This window comes from Tursiops truncatus, chromosome 20, assembly GCF_011762595.2.
Source record: "Tursiops truncatus isolate mTurTru1 chromosome 20, mTurTru1.mat.Y, whole genome shotgun sequence".
Lineage (NCBI taxonomy): Eukaryota > Metazoa > Chordata > Mammalia > Artiodactyla > Delphinidae > Tursiops > Tursiops truncatus.
In genome coordinates, this window is record NC_047053.1 from 34,372,847 (window position 1) to 34,392,352 (window position 19,506).

The following is a 19,506-nucleotide window of genomic DNA, read 5'->3' on the forward strand; positions in this document are numbered from 1 at the left end:
GCATAAGTAAATAATAGTTATAACAGAATGCAATTACAGCCAATGCAGAGCTACGTGCAAGGCGTCACGATGGAAGGGATCTCTTAGCTGAATGAATAATAACCTATGTGCCAGGCACTGTTTGCATGCATCATCTCATTTAATTCTCCAGACAGCTCTACTGTGCTACTCTTATCCCATTTTATAGCTGAGGAAAGAGGTTCAGGGATCATTTTCAACTGCAAATCTGAAGGTGTTACTTCTCTTGCTCACAGCCTTTTGATGGCGCTCCACTTCTTACTGGAGCCTTTCTAGCTCTCACATGATCTGATTTGGCCTAACTCTCCAGCCTCATCTCTCCACATTCCCTGCTCAACTCCTAGCCATACTTATCTACTGCCTTGAACCAGCCTCCAATCTCCCCGCTGTTGCTAATGCTGTCTCTTACCCATGGACCATTCTTTCTTCTCACTTTCACCTACCCTTCTTCAGGCCCCTGACCCCCCAGGCTGGGTTATGGGCTCCCTCCAAAAGTTCCTTAGGCCTCCTGACCTAGCACTATTTTAGCTCTTATCACACCAAGTGGTAATCATCTGCTGACTCATCCGTCTCCCCAACTAGACTTTAAGCTCCACGAGGGCAGGGCTGTCTTGGTCTTATTCACCACTGTCTCCAGCACTACTGTCTCCAGCACTGTCTCCAGGCACAGCACCCAGCACACTGAACGGAAAAGAAGGAGAAAAAAGAAGTTGGGGTCACTGGGAAGACAGGCCACAGAGGTATCAGGGAGGACCACTGAACATCCCTCAGGCTAGCCATTAGGTCATTGACAACGTTGGTGTGTGCAGTCTTCAAGTTGCCCAGAAGAGTGTATGAAATACTATATGTAAAAAGCCAAGCCCTATGCCTGGCACACAGTAAATAATGAATAAATAGCAGCTATTACTATTATTATCAAAACTAAAGTAACAAGGAAAAGGCCATGACCTCTGAGGCTACATGTAAGCGACAGAAGGAGATTTCCCATGATCGTCCCCTTCGAGCTGGACTTCCGTAATGAGGCTCTGAGCTTGGATTAAATTCCTCCTGCAGAGATGGCTGAAGGGTGGTAATGGGAGTGGTGTGGTGTATCAGTCCAGCTAGGTTAGGTGATGGGAGGTAACAAAACCCCCCAAATTCCCAAACTTCCCACTAAATGTACAAGGTGGGTTGGTGGGGGGCTGTCAAGGCCTGACAAAGCTTTATCTCAACACAGGCTTCCACAGCAGCAGAGTTAGGAGAAGCAGAACTGGGAGAGGCACCCCCAGCAATGAACTGTCTCAGCCCAGAATTGATCCCCTTCCCTCCGGCTGAAAACTCATCGGCCGGAATGGCCTCACGGGGCCTCATCCAACCAGGAGGGCCCAGGAAACGCAATCCAGCCCTGTGACCAGAGAAGAGAATTACCTTATGGATTCTTTTAGTGATATAAAAGCCAAGACCCTCTTCTGAAACTGTTCGGAGGTGCTGCAGCTCCAAGGAGCTCAAGAAGCTTGGCATTAGAAAGGGTCCTTTTCTATAAAGCGGACATTGCTGCATCTCTGTCAGTATGTTTCTTTCATGAAAGGGTAGCTGCACCAGTCCTGGAAAATGACTACTTATTCTCACAACCGTGTGTGTGAGACAGATGGTGTGTTCGTATCCAAACAGGTGCTCACAGGAGGTGGGGGGCTGGGCCTGTGAAGCTGGCCAGAGGGATGTGGAGATCCCACTTCTTTCTGCAGCAGGAAGTGGTTGCAGAGGACTGGACCGAACTGCACGGAACTCTGCTCAACCTGAGCTGGGCTTTCACAGCCCACACGTGTATTATTCCTGGCCCAGTGAATAACCCAGATTCTGGAAAACAAACTGAGGTCTCCGGTTACTGGTTCTGAGAGCTCTGGGTAGGGGCTGGGATTTTCCTGGAGGAATTGGACATTTCACTGTCAATCAGTGACAAATCCCAGCACAGAAAGTGAGGGGGTGGGCTCTGGTAGAGAGTGGGGAGGGCAGACAGCTGGCACAGGAAGGCAGACACGTCAGGAGGAGCCCGAGACAGCGGCTGGGTCTGAGGGCTCTGCGTAGCTGAATTGAAGATCTGCCTCTAGGCTTCTCTGGGTGGTAATTTCCGGCCTTCTTTCTTGCCAAAGGTCACCGCCTTAGGGACAATTAACAGAAGGACCTGTGCCACGATTTAGGACAACCTTAGCGCAGAGGAGGCAGCGGAGAGCTTGACCCGCCGTGGACTGTGGCTGTGGACTCAGGACAGCAGCACGTCTGGAGCAGCTGCCGCTGACTAAGACTCCAGGTTCTCCCGCCCAGAGGCTAGGACGTGGATACTATGACCTTTCAGTTTTTCCGGGCTTGGGTCACTGGTCCACCTTTTGCTCGACTCATCACGGGGCCTAGGGCTGGTTGTGGGGGAACTGAGGCAGTAAAGCAGGTTCTTGTCTGAATTTAGCCACCAGACGAGGGCTCTCGGCTCTCCACCTGTGCACCCAGCCTCGCCCCACCATTCCCCGGGACTACCTGCTTCTACAGCACAGTGGCTTCCTGCTTCCAGACCCTGCCCTCCACCACCTCTTCCCCAGGCCTGGCGCACTCACCACCAAGAAGCCATTTTGGGTTCCATCCAGTCTACTCGGGTCTTTTTCATTCATCTCATGTTCTGGATCTCAGTTATGTGACCATGACCATCCCTTAGACTGGGACACCCCTGAGAACAGGAGCAGGTGTCTCCGCCATAGAGCTTCACCCTCCCAACCTCTATGAGCCCTGCACCTGGCTTTGTCCACCTGGGGGTCGGCTAGGTAGCATGATCCGTCAGACCGAATGGCGTTGGTGAGGCGCGGGGGTGGACGGAGGCAGAAGCAGTGTGTACAAACTGGGAGCTCTTTACTGGCTGCCATGAGAAGCCTATATACAAAGAAGGCACGAGGAGGGGGAGGGAGCTCCCCTGCTACAGTACCATGGAAGTGGGCAGGGGTTGGGGAGGGGGCCTGCCAATAGGCAGAGGTCAGGAGAGGTTTTCTGGAACCAGCCTCAACTTCTGGAATGGGCCACAGGGGAGAAGGCAGAGCTAACCTGGCTCTGAAAGCCAAGGACAGCCAAGACCTTCACTTCTAGGTCTCCAGCCCACGGTCAGGGGGGGCAGAGGGGGGTCTGGCTGATGTGGCATCGTGGGGCTCCCTCCCTGTTCTACATTCAAGTGTCGCTCCCTCTGTGATCTTGTGGGGGTCCCTCCAGGCCAGGATGGTAATGTGGCTGAAAGGTGGTATCTGCTCTGTATCCTTCCAACATCTCCCTGGCCCAGGACCAGTCCCCTCTTCTGTTGAGGATTCCATTGTGCTCCCAGGGCAGTCCCAGCACAGTGTGTCCTGGCTGCCTAGCACTGTGTCCATCTTTTTTCTTAGGGCTGAATTTCCTGCTAGTGCATGGAACGGCCATGGCTGAGGACAGAGGTTTCGCAACGATTCATGAAAGAAAGCCATCCTGGGGACCTTCCTTCTAGTTCCTTCTGCTCTTGGGTCTGAGCATGCCGGGTCCTGTGAACACCCCCTTGGACAACCTTAGGCAGGCTCCGACTCTCTGGCATGGGTATTGGGAGCTGCACCGGGGGCCTGTCAGTAGTTTTCATCTTGAGGACAGAGTCAGTCCAGTGACTGTGGTGCACGATGGGTCCAGTGTGACAGAGGAGGTGTCACCACATTGGGGGCCTCTTCCTCCTGGCTCTGGTGGAGGCCCTTTGGCGTGGTTACGGCACAGGTAGAGGCTGGGACACGCATGTCCATGCACCATCTGGGGCGCACAAGCACAGTCCACAAGCAGTAGGACCCATATGTGCTCATATGTGTCCAGGGCACAGGGCTGCAGTGCTCAGCAATGCAGGTTCCACGGCCCCAGCCCTCCTTCGGGGAGAAGGCCATGGCTGGAGGGCACGTGCATACACTTGAACAGGTGTGTGTGCCCGAGCCTGCTGGTGCCAGCCAAAGGCAGTAGCCCCTGTGGACCGTCAGGGCATAACTTATGATAAATAGAAGAAGGGGACACTAGGGGAGCAGGGGTGGGATCAGGGAGGATGTCAGTAGTATCGGTCGCGAGTCTGCCAGCTGGTCACCCAGTGCTTCTTGGTGGGCAGGGTGCTCCCTGGAGGTGGGTAGCGCTCCTCCTCCCGGATCCGCACCCCGTGGTACTTGGGCATGATCCGGTAATAGCGGGTCCGCTTAAAGAAGTCACACTGGAGAAGGGGAGAAGAGAAAGGCCCTTAGCATCCAGCTTTTGCGCCAGTGGGAAGATGTGCCCAGCCCCTTCCTTCCCCACCCGGAGGTCCTCAAAGCCAGGACCGCTACCCAAACACAATGCCATCTCTCTGCGCTGAGATGGGGAGGACGAGGTTCCCCATCCCGGGCCCCAGAGGAAGGAGGAGTTGAGGAAGGCAGAGAGGAGAGGGAGAGGCAGATGGAGACAGAGGGGCAGTCGCTGAGACTGCTGACGGAATGGCTGGGAGGGGTGGTGATCTACCCTGACCACAGTGTCGGGAGGGGTCAGTCTGTCACCCCAGGGGACTCCCAAGAGGAAGAGGGCTGGTTCCCAGAAGAAGGACTCTACTAGTGCCCTCGTTCTCTAGAGGTGGGGATGGGGGTGTGGAATCACTCTGAAGTTTGTCTTGTGGCCTACAAAGATGGAGCCTGGCCTTGGCCTTGACCCTTTCCCGATCCCCAGAAAGCAGAGGGCACACAGGGAGGGTTTTATGGTTCCCTCTGGGGGTCCCAAGTCCTTGAGGGGCTCAGTGGGGAGGCTGGTGAGAGCAGACACCCCGAGCTCTCCCAGGGTGCGGAGAAGGAGGCCGACAGAGTGGCCTGTTCTTTGTGGTGGTGCTGGGGACAGAGTGACGTGCAGAGAGGGCCCATAAAGGAAGAGGAGCAGACAGAACAGAGTCAGAGGCCCCAGCCAGCTGGGGGCTTGGGGGAAGGGGCCCGGAGGCCGCGTTACCCAGTGGACCAGGGGTGGGGGGCTGCCCCCCTCAGTAGTCGTCCGTCAGCCTCTCTGTCTCTGATGGCTGGCTCTTCATCTCCGCCTTCTGCCTCTTAGCTTCATACAGGGCCCGAGTGCGGGCTCGCTTGAAGAAGCCGCACTGCGGAGGGGAGGAGGTGGGGAGGGGCCATCAGGGGGGGTTGGGGGGTCCTTGCCAGCAGCACTCATGAACGGGGGCCCGGATGCCTGGGTCCCAGCCCCAGCTTGGTGATGTAGCAGGAGCCAGAGCTCCTGGTTCCCCTTTCTGGCTTGCAGGTCCCCCCATTAACCCAGGCAGGAGCATCCTGGGTGAGATGAGGATGGGGCAGGGGGTGCGACTGGGAGCTGCGAAGAGGTAGGGGGGACTTGGGGGACGGGGGGTGAGACGGAAGTGAGGACTGAGATGAAGGGAGAGTTGGGGAGGGTCTGCTGGCAGGAGGTCCCAGAGCGGGCGTCGCAGTGGCGGGCTGGGTGTCCTCACCTTCCACAGCAACAGGATGATGAGCCCGAGCAGCAGCAGCCCGGCGCTCACAGCCACGAGCACGAGCCACAGCTCGATCTCGGCCGGCAGCTCCTCCACCAGCTCGGAGTCGATGTCCACGGAGAACTGGAGGGGTGAGAAGGGGCTCAGCCTGTATCCGCGCCCTCAGCCCCAGAGCTCATCCCTCCTGCTCCAGCTGGACCCAGGACCCTGCTTTTTTTTTTTTTTTTAGTTGCACATATTTATTTTTAAATTTTTATTTATGTATTTATTTTAAACATCTTTATTGGACTATAACTGCTTTACAGTGGTGTGTTAGTTTCTGCTTTATAACAAAGTGAATCAGGTATACATGTACATATATCCCCATATCTCTTCCCTCTTGCGTCTCCCTCCCTCCCATCCTCCCTATCCCACCCCTCTAGGTGGTCACAAAGCACCGAGCTGATCTCCCTGTGCTATGCGGCTGCTTCCCACTAGCTATCTGTTTTACATTTGGTAGTGTACATATGTCCACGCCACTCTCTCACTTCGTCCCAGCTTACCCTTCCCCCTCCCAGCGTCCTCAAGTCCATTCTCTAGTACATCTGCGCAGGACCCTGCTTTTTGATCTACTGCCAGTAGGGGGCGCTCAGGGACTGGAAAAGCCCCTGCCCGCCCACTGACAGCCACAGATTCCTCCATCCTCCCCTTTCTCCACAGGAGCAGCCTCAGATCTGGGAGGCAGCCTGTAGTCTGCGTTTGTGACCCACACATCTGGGCTTGGGTACCAGCTCCATCCTTCACAAGCTGTGGAACCTTGGACAAGTAATTTCATCTCTCTGAATCTCCATTTCATGCTCTCTGATAAGGGGATCATAATGCCTACCTCATAATCCAGTAGAGACCCAAAAGTAAAACCAAAAGCATGGGTTCTGGAGCCAGACTACCTGGGTTCAAGCCCTAGCTGTGTTATTCACTAGTTGTGTGACCTTGGGCAAGTCACTTAACCTCTCTGTTGTTCATCTATAAAATGGGGATTATGCTAATAATACCTACATCATCACAGGTTGCTGGAGAGGATTAAATGTGTTTAGTATGAGTAAACTGCTTTGAGCAATAGCTGGTACACAGCAACACTCCATAAATATTTACAAAAAAACAAAGAGTGCATAGCATACAGTACAATTTCTTCTTCCCCTACAATGAAGATATATATATAATATATATATTATTATATATGTTTTATAATATGAAGTTATTTCATATATTTTAAATATACATTTATATATGGAAAAATATTTTTTCTGATGCTACATTATTATTTCTTAAAAAGTTATTTAGGGGTCTTCCCTGGTGGCGCAGTGGTTGAGAGTCCGCCTGCCTATATAGGGTACACGGGTTCGTGCCCCGGTCCGGGAAGATCCCACATGCCGCGGAACGGCTGGGCCCGTGAGCCATGGCCGCTGAGCCTGCGCGTCCGGAGCCTGTGCTCCACAGTGGGAGAGGCCACAACAGTGAGAGGCCCGCGTACCACAAAAAAAAACAAACAAAAAACAAACAAAAAACAACAACAAAAAGTTATTTTGATTATTTTTTTTAAAAGATGACATGAAGAAAATTAAAGGTTCCCAGTAATTTTACTCCATAGCAAAAGCTATCTTCAACATTTTGTTGAATCTCTTTCCATATATATATATATATATATATATATATATGTATATATATATTTTTTTTTTTTTTTTTTGGCCGTGCTGTGCAACATGTGGGATCTTAGTTCCCCGACCAGGGATTGAACCTGCGCCCCCTGCATTGGAAGCGTGGAGTCTTAACCACTGGACCGCCAGGGAAGTCCTCTTTCCATATTTTTAAATGTATGTGTTAAAACATATATATTTTTTCTTCCACATAAATGGGATCTGTGTGTACTCTATGCACTCTTCTGCGACCTTTTTCATTATCTTTCGATGTCAATTAATAAAGATCAACCTAATCTCTTCTGATGACTGCATAGTCATTGTAGGAAATGTACCATAATTTATTGAACCAATCTCCTACTGAAAGACATTTAGATTGTTTCCAATCTTATGCCATCATAAACAATACTATAAAAATATTCCCCCCAAAAAAAAAAATATTCCCATATATTTATGTTTGCAAACTTGTCCTATTAGCTCCTTAAGATATATTATCATGTGCAGGATCAAAGGAAATGTGCAATTAAAATTTAATAGATATTGATAAATTCATCTCCAAAAAGAATCCATCAATTTATATTCCAATCAATAGCATTTCCTTCTACCTCATCAGCACCGGACAGCATTATTCTTTTTAATATTTTCTAATATGATAGGAAAAAAATCTTATTGCTATTATTTTTATTTCTTTACTATTGAATTGAACATTGGTATTTCACTCTATGTACACTGCCTGTTTATCTCTATGCCACCCTTTATCTTTATGTATTAAAAATATGTTGGGCTTCCCTGGTGGCGCAGTGGTTGGGAGTCCACCTGCCGATGCAGGGGACATGGGTTCGTGCCCCGGTCCGGGAAGATCCCACATGCCACGGAGCGGCTGGGCCCATGAGCCATGGCCGCTGAGCCTGCGCGTCTGGAGCCTGTGCTCCACAACAGGAGAGGCCACAACAGTGAGAGGCCCGCGTACCGCAAAAAAAAAAAAAAAAAAAAAAAAATATATATATATATATATATATATATATATATATATATGTCTATCAATACTTTGTCATGTATGCTATAAACTTTTTTAAAAAGCAATGTATCATTTGCCTTTCTAGTTTCCTTACATCTCTTTTGCTGTACACAGATTTAAAATTTCATATAGTCTCTTATAACTGATTCATCTTGCTGTACACCTGAAACTAATACAACATTGTAAATCAACTATACTCCAATAAAAATTTAAAAAATAAAATTTCATATAGTCTAAGTTGTCAAATTTTTCCTTTGTGACTTCTGGGTTTAATAAAATAACTCCCTTTTTCCATAATTAAAGATTATTAAATTATTTCCTGAATTTTCTTCTGGTATAATAGATTTTATTTCCAATATTTAAATATTTAATCTAACTCAAATGTGTTTTTGTTTACGGTGTGAGGCAGGGGTTTGCCTTTACTTTCCAAATGTGTTCTCCCAATACTACTTGTTTACCTTTTTCTCCTGATTTAAAATGCCATCTGTATAATAAAGTCAATTTCTATCCTGTTCCATTGATCTTTCTGGCCCTTCCTATACTACCTTAATTCATTTTAGGAAATGTATCATAATGTATTTAACCAAAACTTCATTCGCCTCCTATACCTATCCCCTTCATATCTCCACTTATATCCCTTTCATAACAAATTATTAGGGATTTTGTCATGTTTATTCTTCCATATGTAACTCAGAATCAAGTTTGGGAACTTTCTTTTCAAGTTTCCACGGAGATGGCACATCTTCACAGAGATGTCGTGCAGATCAAATGAGCTCACGCAGAGGTTCTCAAGCCTGGCTGCACGGTAGAATCACTGGGGGGCACTTTTTAACGTACCAACACTGGGGTCCCACCTCCACAGACTCAGATTTCATTGATCAGGGGTGTAGTCCAGACACCAGAAGTCCTCCAGAGGATTCCAACGTGCTGCCGAGATTGAGACCACATAGCTAAAGTGTGCGAACATGCTCTGGAAAGATGCCCTGTTCTCCCATGCCCTGGCCAGGCACTGCTGTCTCCTAGCACGGTCACTCACCCGCACCGTCTTGTTCTCCATGTTGATGCTGGGGACGCTGGTTCGGAGGAACAGGGTGGCCCAGCTGGCTACCCTGACTCGGTCAAAGTCTTTGTAGTCCTGGAGGGGGGAAGGATGGGTCAAAAGAAGCAGCTGAAGCCCCTCTGAGCCTCTCTCCTGACCCTCCCTCAGGGTCAACAACAACCCCCAGGACACCATCCCCACATCCTTAAGCAGCACCAGGCCTCTCCTCCACACACGAACACACGTCATTCATTCATCCGTGCGTCAGGTCCTGTGCTGGATGCTGGGGACAGCAGAGACAATGAAGGTCACCGTCTAGGTCCGGCCTGTGGGCTAAATCTGGCCCATGACCTGCTTTTGTAAATAAAGTATTTCTGGCACATAGACGCGCCCATTCATCTATGTATTGGCTGCGGCAGCTTCGTGCTACTGTGCAGAATTGAGTAGTCGCAACAGAGAGCACGTGGCCCACAGAGCTGAAAAGACGTTTAATCTAGTCATTTACAGAAAAAGTTTGGTCTAGGTGGCACAAGATGGCTGGCACTGCAACCCAGAGCAGAGCATGGTGAGCGGCACGCGTGGTTTCTGAGAAAGTTCTGTGCGTGTCCAGAGGGGAGAGGTCATTTTCAGCTGGAAAAGTCAGAAAAGACCTCGCTGGTGGTCTCTTGAGGGAGACTGTGAAGCCTGAACAGAAGTTTACATGCAGAGATAAGAGGCGAGCTGGCATCCAGGGGGAAGGAACAGCATGGACTAAAGCAGGGAGGTGGGAAAGCGATGGACACGTGACAGAATAATGAACATGTGAGAGAAGGTCATCTTGGCTAGAGACAAACTTATGTCACATCCCCCACGCAGATGCACAGACTAACACTGACACAGCACACAGCAACAGGTGCACAGCCCAGCATGTATCAATCTCCAGGCAGTCACTGACACACACTTGGGCACACACATGCACCCTGGCCTCATCCTCTTCCTGTTGCTCTCCCTGCCCGGATGGGTGGCAGTGGAGACCTCCAGATCCCAGCACTGACCTCGATGAAGGTGCTGTTCCACACTCGTGCCTGCACCGTCACGTTGGTGATGACGGGGGCATCAGGAATCCGGCACTCCAGCCACACACAGCGGGTGTGGTCACCGCCACAGCTCTGAGGTGGGCAGGGAACACAGAACACGAGACAGTCTGGGTCTCTAGATTCTTCAGGCTTCGCCCCTGGCTTTGTCCCACCCATGGCTGACCTGAAGGGGCCTGCCCTAATCCCTTCACTCACGCACACTGCACTTACGTGTTTAAGGCACATTCTTTGGGCCAGGCATACGTAGATGCCAGCGACAGGGGGAATGGGAAATCTGATCCTTGTTCGTGTAAATGGGGCCCAATCCCAAACGCCACCTTTCCAATGCCTTCCCACGCTGAGCCTTTGTTCCTGCCGGCTCCCTCCTGGAAGGCCACTTCTCCCTCTCCACCCAGCTAGACCTCAACTTGCTGCCCAGGCCTGCTCCCCTCTCCCTTCTGACAGAGGGCGCCCTGCACCCTGTCTTCACCTTGCCTCTCCCCATTCCCAGCCCTAATGATCAAAGCTTTGAGCATCTATATCACTCCCAACAGGTTGGGGCTCCTGGGAACAGAATCAGTATTTCTTCCTTCAGTCCACTGTCCTGGCTGCTCCCCAACACAAGGCAACGGCAGCGGGGTCCCTCTGAGGGCAGGAGATGAGTCCCCGCCCCCGACTGGAGGCTCCTGAAGGCAGGGGCCACATCACCTCATCAGACTGGGTTCTCCTGGGGCGTAGCACCTGTCTCCCTTGCTTCGTGTGCCCCCAGGTGCCCACCCACCCTGTGATGGGCGGGCGCAATCCCCTCCAACCTTGCCCCGTCACTCACCAGCTGGATCTCAGACTTGGCTTTTTTGGCAGCAGCCAGAGTGACCGGCAGGGGGCCCTGGCCTCCCCCGGGGTCCAGTTGTCGCCGCCTGCGTTGTGGAGATGGCGGCCTGTCCTCAGGAACCTGAGGGGGAAGAGGTGATTTGCTGGAGGGAGGATCAAAGGTGAGGAGAGGAGCAAAGGGCAGGTGGAGGGGCAGGCCCCAGAGATGCAGGAGGGGAGGGAGAGGAAGACGCCGGCCTTTCTGCCCTGCAGCTTGCAAAGGAAATGAGATGCAAGTGAACGCTTCCCCTGGTGTCCTTACAGAGAGAGTGAGGTTGAGAGGGTTGACGAGGTCTCCAGGTGGCCGGCAGTGCCAGGACCCATTGCCGTGGACCGTGATCTCCGTGGGGTATAGCAACCACTTGCCATTGCTGACTTCATAGGGCCACTCCAGCCCCAGGATCAGGGCACCAAGGGCTGCCAGCCCTTCCCCCACTGGGCCCACCTGCGGGTACAAGAGGTGTCATGGCTACTGTCTCCTGGAAAACCACCTCCATCTCACCAACCCCCACCCTCACACCCTCAGACCCTGGACCCAGAGGTCCCCTTACCTGGAACTCATACTTGAGGGGGCTTCCCACATCCTCCACAGTTTTCATGCCAGACTCACCCATCACTGTCCCCCCAAAGAAGCTTTGTAGCCGGTGACTCACCCTAGGGGTAAGAAAGATGCTGGAGTCACAGGGGATGGGAGGGGCCCTTGCGGGGGCGGGGGCACCAAGGTTAGCTACAACTCCTCTGATATCAGGCAGACCTGAGATAAACCCCAGCTCTAGCATTTACTAGCTGTATGGCCTCAAACAAGTTATTTATCCTCTCTGAGCCTCAGTTTCTTCATCTGTAAAGTGGGGTTAATCTGTTAAGCAGGGTCACTATATAATGGGGCTGTTGTGAGAAGACAATGAGATGATGTATATAAAATCCTTAGCATTGTATATACATGCCACATCTTCTTTATCCATTCATCTGTTGATGGACACTTAGGTTGCTTCCCCTAGAGTCTGTCATACAGAGGGAAGTAAGTCAGAAAGAGAAAAACAACTACCGTATGCTAACACATATATATGGAATTTAAAATTAAAAAAAAATGGTCATGAATAACCTAGGGGCAAGACTGGAATAAAGACACAGAACTACTAGAGAATGAACTTGAGGACACGGGGAGGGGGAAGGGTAAGCTGGGACAAAGTGAGAGAGTGGCATGGACATATATACACTACCAAACGTAAAATAGCTAGCTAGTGGGAAGCAGCTGCATAGCACAGGGAGATCAGCTCGGTGCTTTGTGTCCACCTAGAGGGGTGGGATAGGGAGGGTGGGAGGGAGGGAGACGCAAGAGGGAAAAGATGTGGAGATATATGTATATGTATAGCTGATTCACTTTGTTATAAAGCCTAAACTAACACACCATTGTAAAGCAATTATACTCCAATAAAAATGTTTAAAAAAAAAAAATCCTTAGCACAACAAGCTCTCAGGAAATGGCAGGGCCACACCAACACCTTAGCCCCAGAGTTTCTGATTCCTCCACGGCTACCTGCTTTGCAAGGAGAATAATAATAATAGTAACAATAATGATAGTGATGTTGTTATGTCTTGGCCTAAGGATACCAAGCCAGGAGAGGTGTCTCAGAGGAGCTTGAGAGACACCTTAGGGAGGGGAGACCCTAGCTCAGGCCCAGCAGGCTGGGGTTGGGGGGAGTGGTACCCACATGCTGAGCGAGGCCTGGAGTGTGTAGTCCACCAGCAGAGTCAGGGTTATGGGCCACAGGTCATCCTGGTGACTTGACCTGGGGAAAGAATGGGGAGGGTAGGGGAGGAATGTGTCAGCTAAGGCTGGGGTGGGGGGGCCCAGGACATCTCAACCCCGACATAGCCTGGCTTCTCGAGGTCACTCACGTGGAGAGCTGCAGCTGTGCCTGGAGTTCCCTTGTGTGCAGGGTCACCCCAATGACCTCGAAGGCAATGAGCAGCTCCATCTGCCATGAGGGTGAGGGAGGCAGAGAGGAGCGTTTGGGGCCAGGCAGGGGTGATGCCATGGGGAAGCGAGGGGCTGAATGCTACGCTAAGGAGTTGGTTCTCTGGCCTCCTCCTCCCATTCAGGGTGCAGTCTCCCACTGCCACCTGTCTCCACTTTTCCACCTTCCTAGCCCCTTCTGTTTCCCTTTTTCCATTCTCTTCTGTTAGTAATATCTCTGCTACTTTTGAGCCACATGACCTTGAGCAATCACTGAAACTATATAAGCCCATGTTTCCTTTCTGTAAATCAGCATCTACCTCCTCAGAAGGTTGTGAGAATTATATCATATAAAAGAAGCACAGCCTTGGGGTCAGGGCCTGGCACATAGTAGGTGCTCAGCAAAATCGGTTTCCTCACCTCCACCTGCTCTAGCTTTGTGCATAGCTCCCTAGTGGCCCCATTTTTCTGTCTCTGGGTCTCTCCCCACCCCCTACTGTATCCCCCCCTCCTCCACTCTGGCTCTTTGCTTCAAGGAAGCCTGGGAAGCAGGCAGGCAGAGTGAAGATAAGGAACTCATCAGAGGAGGAGCCTGGGACCCACAGGGTTGGGAGGGTGTGGTCGGCGCTCACCCTCTGGTTCCGTTTGAAGGGGTTCCCCAGCTCGCAAACAATGGTCATGGTCTCGTTGGCTTGGCAAGCTCCAGGCTGAAGAAAGAAGACAAATCAGGTCTGGGTGGTCAGACTAGGGCTTGTCCCGCCCCTCTCCTGTGGTACAGGGCCTGAAGCCCTAGAGGCCTGAGAACCCATGTGTTCCCCTAGCAGCAGAGACGCTGCAGGCACCTGAGGAAGCCCAGCCTAGAGTAGTTGACGGGGGGCGGGGAACACATGGCAAATGACAACACATGTACATGACATGTATGAAGGATGCATATACGTGGTGAAGCCGTGATTGGGCTCCGAGGGGGCGGAAGGCACTCACGGGGCGCACTGAGGACAGCAGCAGGGCGGGAGGCACCGCCAAGGTGAGCAGCGCCTCGTGGGCGTCTTCCCCAGCCCGCTCCCGGCTTGGGGTGTTGGTCAAGTTGATGCTCAGCAACAGTTTTCGGAAGTCTCTACTGTATGGGAGCCTGAGAGGGGAGGAGCCCCGGGCTGAGCCCAAAGCCCCGCCCCCGGGCCCGCCCCAGACCTGTTAGGCCCCGCCCCCCAGAAGAAAGCCCCTTTTCTGGCCAGGGAAGGCCAGTCTGAACAGCTCCCACCCCGCTAATTAAGGTCCCTCCTCTCCGATTCGCCTCTCTCTGAGACGCCTCCCCTCAGATCTTACCAGTTCTCTCCCCTCTTCCAGACCAATAGGGCCCCGCCCCTCAATCCCCCAAAGCCAGTGAAGTCCGCCCCACCCTTGGCCAATCCCCGCGGTCCAGAGCGCACCTGCTCAGCCGCTGCCCCAGCTCAGACACGAAGGCCGCCTGCATCTGCAAGTTGCTGTCGCACTTGTTGTCCGGCCCGCACTCCTTCTGGAACTGGACCTGGGGGTGGTCGGAGGCGTGGAGGGCCCACCACTCACAGCGCCCTCTGGCCCCACAGCTCTCCGGGTCCCTGTCCTTCGGCCCCACCCACCTCCGTGTGGTTCTCCAGAGCCTGCGCCTGGTTGAGGACCGGGTAGGCGTCCAGGGACCGAAGCCCCAGTCGGGGGCGCTCAGGCATCCGCAAAGGTAAAGAGTAGTTCATGGAGATGATGATGGGTCGGAGTTTGTCACGGACGTTGTCCTGGGAAAGGAAGGTGCGCTGAACCCAGCTCTGCACTGCCCTCCAAACCAAGTTGAATCCTCACACCATCCTAAACCCCTAGGGAGGAGCTGAAGGCCCCCACCCCGCCTCAACCCTGAAAACCCCCTGTAAGGCTGAACCCCCTCCCGTCTGATCACCAAATTGACCCCACTGGTACCACCTTGACCCACAAGTGAGAAGGTGGGGCTCCTCCTCTCCAGGGAACCCTCTGGGGGGAGGGTTGCGCTTCCCTTCATCCCTGGGGTTCCCAGGTTGAGTTCTTCCTTCTCACCCTGATGTCCCAGAGAGAGCCTGAGCCTGCCCCTACTAACGGATGCCTTTTCCCCAGAGGTGAGCTGAGGCAAGAGTTTCACACCCCTCACTGTGGCCCCCATCCGTACTCCAAGGGGCTCCTCTCTCCTCTACCATGGGCTGGGTGCTGTGCACTGTACGCTCTACTTACCTATGGCCTTCCAGGCCGAACTGCCACCTCTGTCTCTGGGGAGACCTCATTCCCTCACCCTTGACCTTGGGGACTCTGGCTACCTCTTCCTGGGGCCATGGAGCCCATGTGCCACCCCTCGCCCCTCCCTCACCATCAGGAGCAGCTCCAGCGTCTGGCAGCGCATCTCGGGCATGGAGAAGAAGCCATGGAAGATAGCTGACTGACTGCGTGCAAAGCGGAGCCGGGGCGGGCGGCGGTCCCGGTCGGCCTCCAGAGTGTAGGCCAGGGCTGCGGTGCACAGTGTGGTCAGCAAGTGACCAGGTGAGCACGCCCTCCCCCTCGCCCCGCAGCCCAGCACTCACTGATGTTCCGCCTGTAGTTGGGGTCCCCGGCACTCTGGTTGTAAGCAAAGCACAGCTCTACCTGCACACTGTTGAGGGTGGGGGACATGGAGGAGGGTCTGGTCACAGTGGGACCCAGATAGCCAGGCCCTGGCTTTCATCCCCTTTCCTGGGCAAGGCGGAACAGGGCCCTTCAGGGAAAAGGCAGGGACAAAACTGGGGAGTCCACAGGGTTGGGCTGGGGTGTCCCTGGCCCCTTCCCTCCCCACTCTCATCAGAGCCGTAGAAAACAGGGTTAGAGGGCACCAATGGGGAAACGGAGGCCCTGAGAGCAGGAGTTGCCTGAAGTCATTAGTCAGTTGTTGGCCCAGCCCAGTCTTGGGCAGGATCCCCAGTCCAGATCTCCCTCCCCACCCCGCCCCCCACTTCCCTGCCCTGTCTCCCCCTGCCTTCTGATCCAGTACCCTCATTCACACACAGACCTTGGGGTCATCACCATCATTACTGTAACCGTCTTAGCAACTAACATTTTTTGAGCACTCAGGGTTTATAGAGAGCCATGCTAAGGGCTATTTGTATATTATCTCATTTGATTATCACAGCAGCCCTGTGAATTGGTTATTAACTTTGTTTTATAGGCAAGGAATCTGAGATTCAGAGAGATTAATTTGCTCAAGGTGGCTCTCTCTCCTTCTCCACATCCCATCACCTAAGTGTCTTTCTCTTCCCTCCCCTTCCAGGATCTCACCCCCCAGAGCCCATCCCCACCACTGCAATGGCCATAGCTGGAATTTGAACCAGGCGGTCAGAGCTCCCACTCTCAACCACCGTGCCCTATTGCCCCCACCCCCAATTCACCCATTACCTCCTGCAAGGAATTTTGCTTTTTAATGAGGTTGGGTAGGGAGGGCCATGCTTACCCAAGAATCAGCCCTTTAATGGTGGGATATCGGGAGTTGCCAGGGGAGGGTTTTGGGAGAGCCTTCCCATACATCAGGAGGAATGGGTGGGCAGAGTGGGGCCTGAGGGTCTCACCAGGAGGTGGCTGTGCAGAGTGCAGGGTCCAGTACAGATGGCCTGGCCACCAATGTCCTGTGGAGGATGTTGATGACAGGCCGGGCCCTGCATGGAAAACCCGCAGACATCAATGCCTCTGGCCTGTCCCAGGCCAGGCTGGGGTCAGGGCTCAGGTTTGCACAGACATGATGCTGAAGGTGGACCGAGCTGGGGCTCCACGCAGACAGGGATGCAGGAGAGAAAGGCCCCCATCCACTGTCGCCCTGGCTCACCGCAGCAGCACGATGTGGTCTGACAGGCTCCCCACCAGCAGGTCTGGGTAGAGGTTCTCATCCACATCCATCTGCCCACTCAGGGAGTAGCCGAAGGTGGCCAAGCCAGGCAGTCCCAGCTTCTCTCCGTCTATTACCTGGAGGCAGAGGGAAGCGGTGAGGACAGGCTCTGGGGTAGGCTCCAGGGAGTGGGGCCCAGGGGGAATAGGGAGGGGTGGATGAGGGAAAGGAGGAAGGGCCCCTCCGTCCCTGTCCATCCATACCTGCTGGGGCTGTCTGAGGAGCCCCCTGGAGCTGCCGTGGTAGATGTACACTTTGCCCAAGCCCTCGAAAGGGGCTCCCACGGCAACGTCTGGGGAAGAGATACAGTACAGGGTCACCCCGTGTACTATGGGCCCCACAGTTCCCCAACCCTGTGCTCCAGGCCACAGAGCCCAGCATGGCACTGACCTCCCTGTCAAGACAGTGCTCAGAGCATCAGGGAACAGAGCTCTGTGGCTCAGGATTAAAACTGGGACCACTGGGCACCCAATTGCCTCTTTTATATGAGGGAAATTAGGCCCAGAAGAGGGAAGTGACTTACCCAAAGTCACACAGCAAGTTAATGTGTCCAGCAGGCCTAAACCCCAGACTTCTGACCACTGGCTGTTGTTTGTTTTCCCTTATTGCAGTGCCTTCCTTCTCCCCCACCAACCGCCCCTCCAGACACCTGGTCCTTCTAATGACATTTACCAGCAGGGCCACGAAAGCAGGTGTTATCCGTTGGTGACTTTGCCAGGTAGTTATCAAGCACTCATGTCATCCAGTCCTCACAAGAGTACTGGCAGTAGGTACTACTTTGTTTTGTTTTTTCTCTTGGCAGTAGGTACTACCGTCCCCACTTCATAGATGAGAAAAAAAGGCTCAGGAAACCCAAAGTCACACAGCTAAGGAGTAGAGAAGAGGCTCTAAGCCCATGTCTGTCTCTGTGTGGGGGCTGGGATTTTAATCACAACACTCTAGTGAGCTTTACTTGTTAAAATGGCCAGGCTTTTAAATTCTAACCATTATTTGCACAAATAAATCCAAAACGTTTTGTCTTCTTAAACTTTCTAGTTTTCTGCTTTTGATCTGATAAGGTCTAGGTAACCAGAAAGCCAAGCTCGTTAGAAAAGGAAAAGGAAGTAGGTCCTGAGTGACAACTGGGCAACTCTTGTATCAGTAAGTGCTTGGACTTCATTAACTAGACTTTCTAGCACCTGTTTTGTCTCTTCAGCGGCGCCTCTGCCTTCCTTTTGGTTCTCAGGTATGTTCTAGGAAGTTGAGGTTGTCAGAGAAATGACTTACAGATACGCCAGGTGCTCCCGTGGCAACCAGGCTCAACGCCTTGATTTGTCCCTCTCCTTGATACACCAGGTCTGATTGGTCCCCAAGTCCTGCAGCGCACTAATGGCATCCCCTATATCTGGGACGTCTACCTTGTCCCAGCGCTTAACGTCCCACACCTGATATACTATATTCTTGATCTTAACACCCCCAGCCTTGCTCCCCGCATCCATCCGTCCCACATCTCCCTCCAGAATCATCTTGCAAGGTACCAAGTTATCATATCAAATCCCTGCCCCCAGATCTTTTTGGACACCACTCTGCCATAACCCGAATATAAAGCCCTAGTTTTTCTGCCTGGCTTTCAAAGCGTCCACCCCACCCCTACACTACCTCTCCAGCCTCATCTCTGATGCGAACAACCCACACCTACTAGATCTGAGCACATCAGGCAAGTGGACCACACTCACGTTGCGCCCCTTCTCTTCCCTCCACTGTGCACACTCAGCCCAGCCTTTGATGCCCAGTGGTACGTCCACTCCTCCAGGAGGTCTACCAAGCTCGCCTCTGTGGGGGCTCCCTTTGCACGCTGTCTCTCCAGCACCGCTGTGAGCTCCCCAGACCTGGGCCCCAGCCTGTCTTCTCTTCGGACCCTGTCAAGCCTGGTATGCAGCTGGCTCTCAGTCAGTGGATGCTGGGGCAGGAGTGCTGGCTCATACCCTGGAATCCATCCTGGTTGATGTCACCGATGCTTGCCACGGAGAAGCCAAAGGCAGAGCGACTGGGGCCGTGAAGAAGGAGGGAGGGGTGGGCCGGGAAGGAGGTGCCTGCCTGGTTCATGAAGACATAAATAGCACCCCCTACCTCCTCTTTCCGCTCAAAGTAATAGGGGGCACCCACCAGGAGGTCCTGCCACCTGCACAGGAGAGAAGAAGGTGGAGATGGGACATGCAGCGTAACTCTTATTTAGCAGACACAACTGTGTCAGGCAGGGCACGTGACTCTACAAATGGCGCCTCTGGCCATAGGTCGTGGGAAGGACAAGGAAGCGTCACTGTGACCCGTCTAATAGAAAACACACGTTGTGGAGAAGCCATGTAGACACAGGTCACACCCAAACAGCCCACATCCACTAGAGCCATACAGATGACAGGCACAGACGAGGAGATGCAAGTCTCATGAAACTGACATGCAAATACCCAGAATCCCATAAAGTCTGATTGCAGATCAACATGCAAAATTGACTAGCCAATC

General features: G+C 52.8%; 1 protein-coding gene across 3 annotated transcripts in view; it reads right to left on the bottom strand.

Moving 5' to 3' along the window:
* Window positions 1–2,875: 2,875 nt before the first annotated feature.
* Window positions 2,876–19,506, bottom strand: part of ITGA3 (integrin subunit alpha 3) — a 29,680-nt gene continuing 13,049 nt past the window's right edge. For 2 of the 3 annotated variants that reach the window (XM_033846742.2, XM_033846744.2), the window contains exons 7-26: window positions 18,972–19,168; window positions 17,211–17,299; window positions 16,948–17,084; window positions 16,694–16,780; window positions 15,680–15,747; window positions 15,469–15,605; window positions 14,723–14,872; window positions 14,534–14,631; window positions 14,088–14,235; window positions 13,739–13,813; window positions 13,049–13,128; window positions 12,862–12,939; window positions 11,701–11,803; window positions 11,412–11,594; window positions 11,109–11,231; window positions 10,259–10,372; window positions 9,222–9,320; window positions 5,492–5,617; window positions 4,990–5,131; window positions 2,876–4,234 (exon numbers count right to left, since the gene is read on the bottom strand). In XM_033846742.2, coding sequence (XP_033702633.1) covers window positions 5,021–5,131; window positions 5,492–5,617; window positions 9,222–9,320; window positions 10,259–10,372; window positions 11,109–11,231; window positions 11,412–11,594; window positions 11,701–11,803; window positions 12,862–12,939; window positions 13,049–13,128; window positions 13,739–13,813; window positions 14,088–14,235; window positions 14,534–14,631; window positions 14,723–14,872; window positions 15,469–15,605; window positions 15,680–15,747; window positions 16,694–16,780; window positions 16,948–17,084; window positions 17,211–17,299; window positions 18,972–19,168 — 2,203 coding nt within the window. In that variant the 3' untranslated portion in view covers window positions 2,876–4,234; window positions 4,990–5,020. Of the gene's footprint in view, window positions 4,235–4,989; window positions 5,132–5,491; window positions 5,618–9,022; window positions 9,113–9,221; window positions 9,321–10,258; window positions 10,373–11,108; window positions 11,232–11,411; window positions 11,595–11,700; window positions 11,804–12,861; window positions 12,940–13,048; window positions 13,129–13,738; window positions 13,814–14,087; window positions 14,236–14,533; window positions 14,632–14,722; window positions 14,873–15,468; window positions 15,606–15,679; window positions 15,748–16,693; window positions 16,781–16,947; window positions 17,085–17,210; window positions 17,300–18,971; window positions 19,169–19,506 lie in introns of those variants that run through there. The other variant, XM_033846743.2, reaches the window with a different exon arrangement.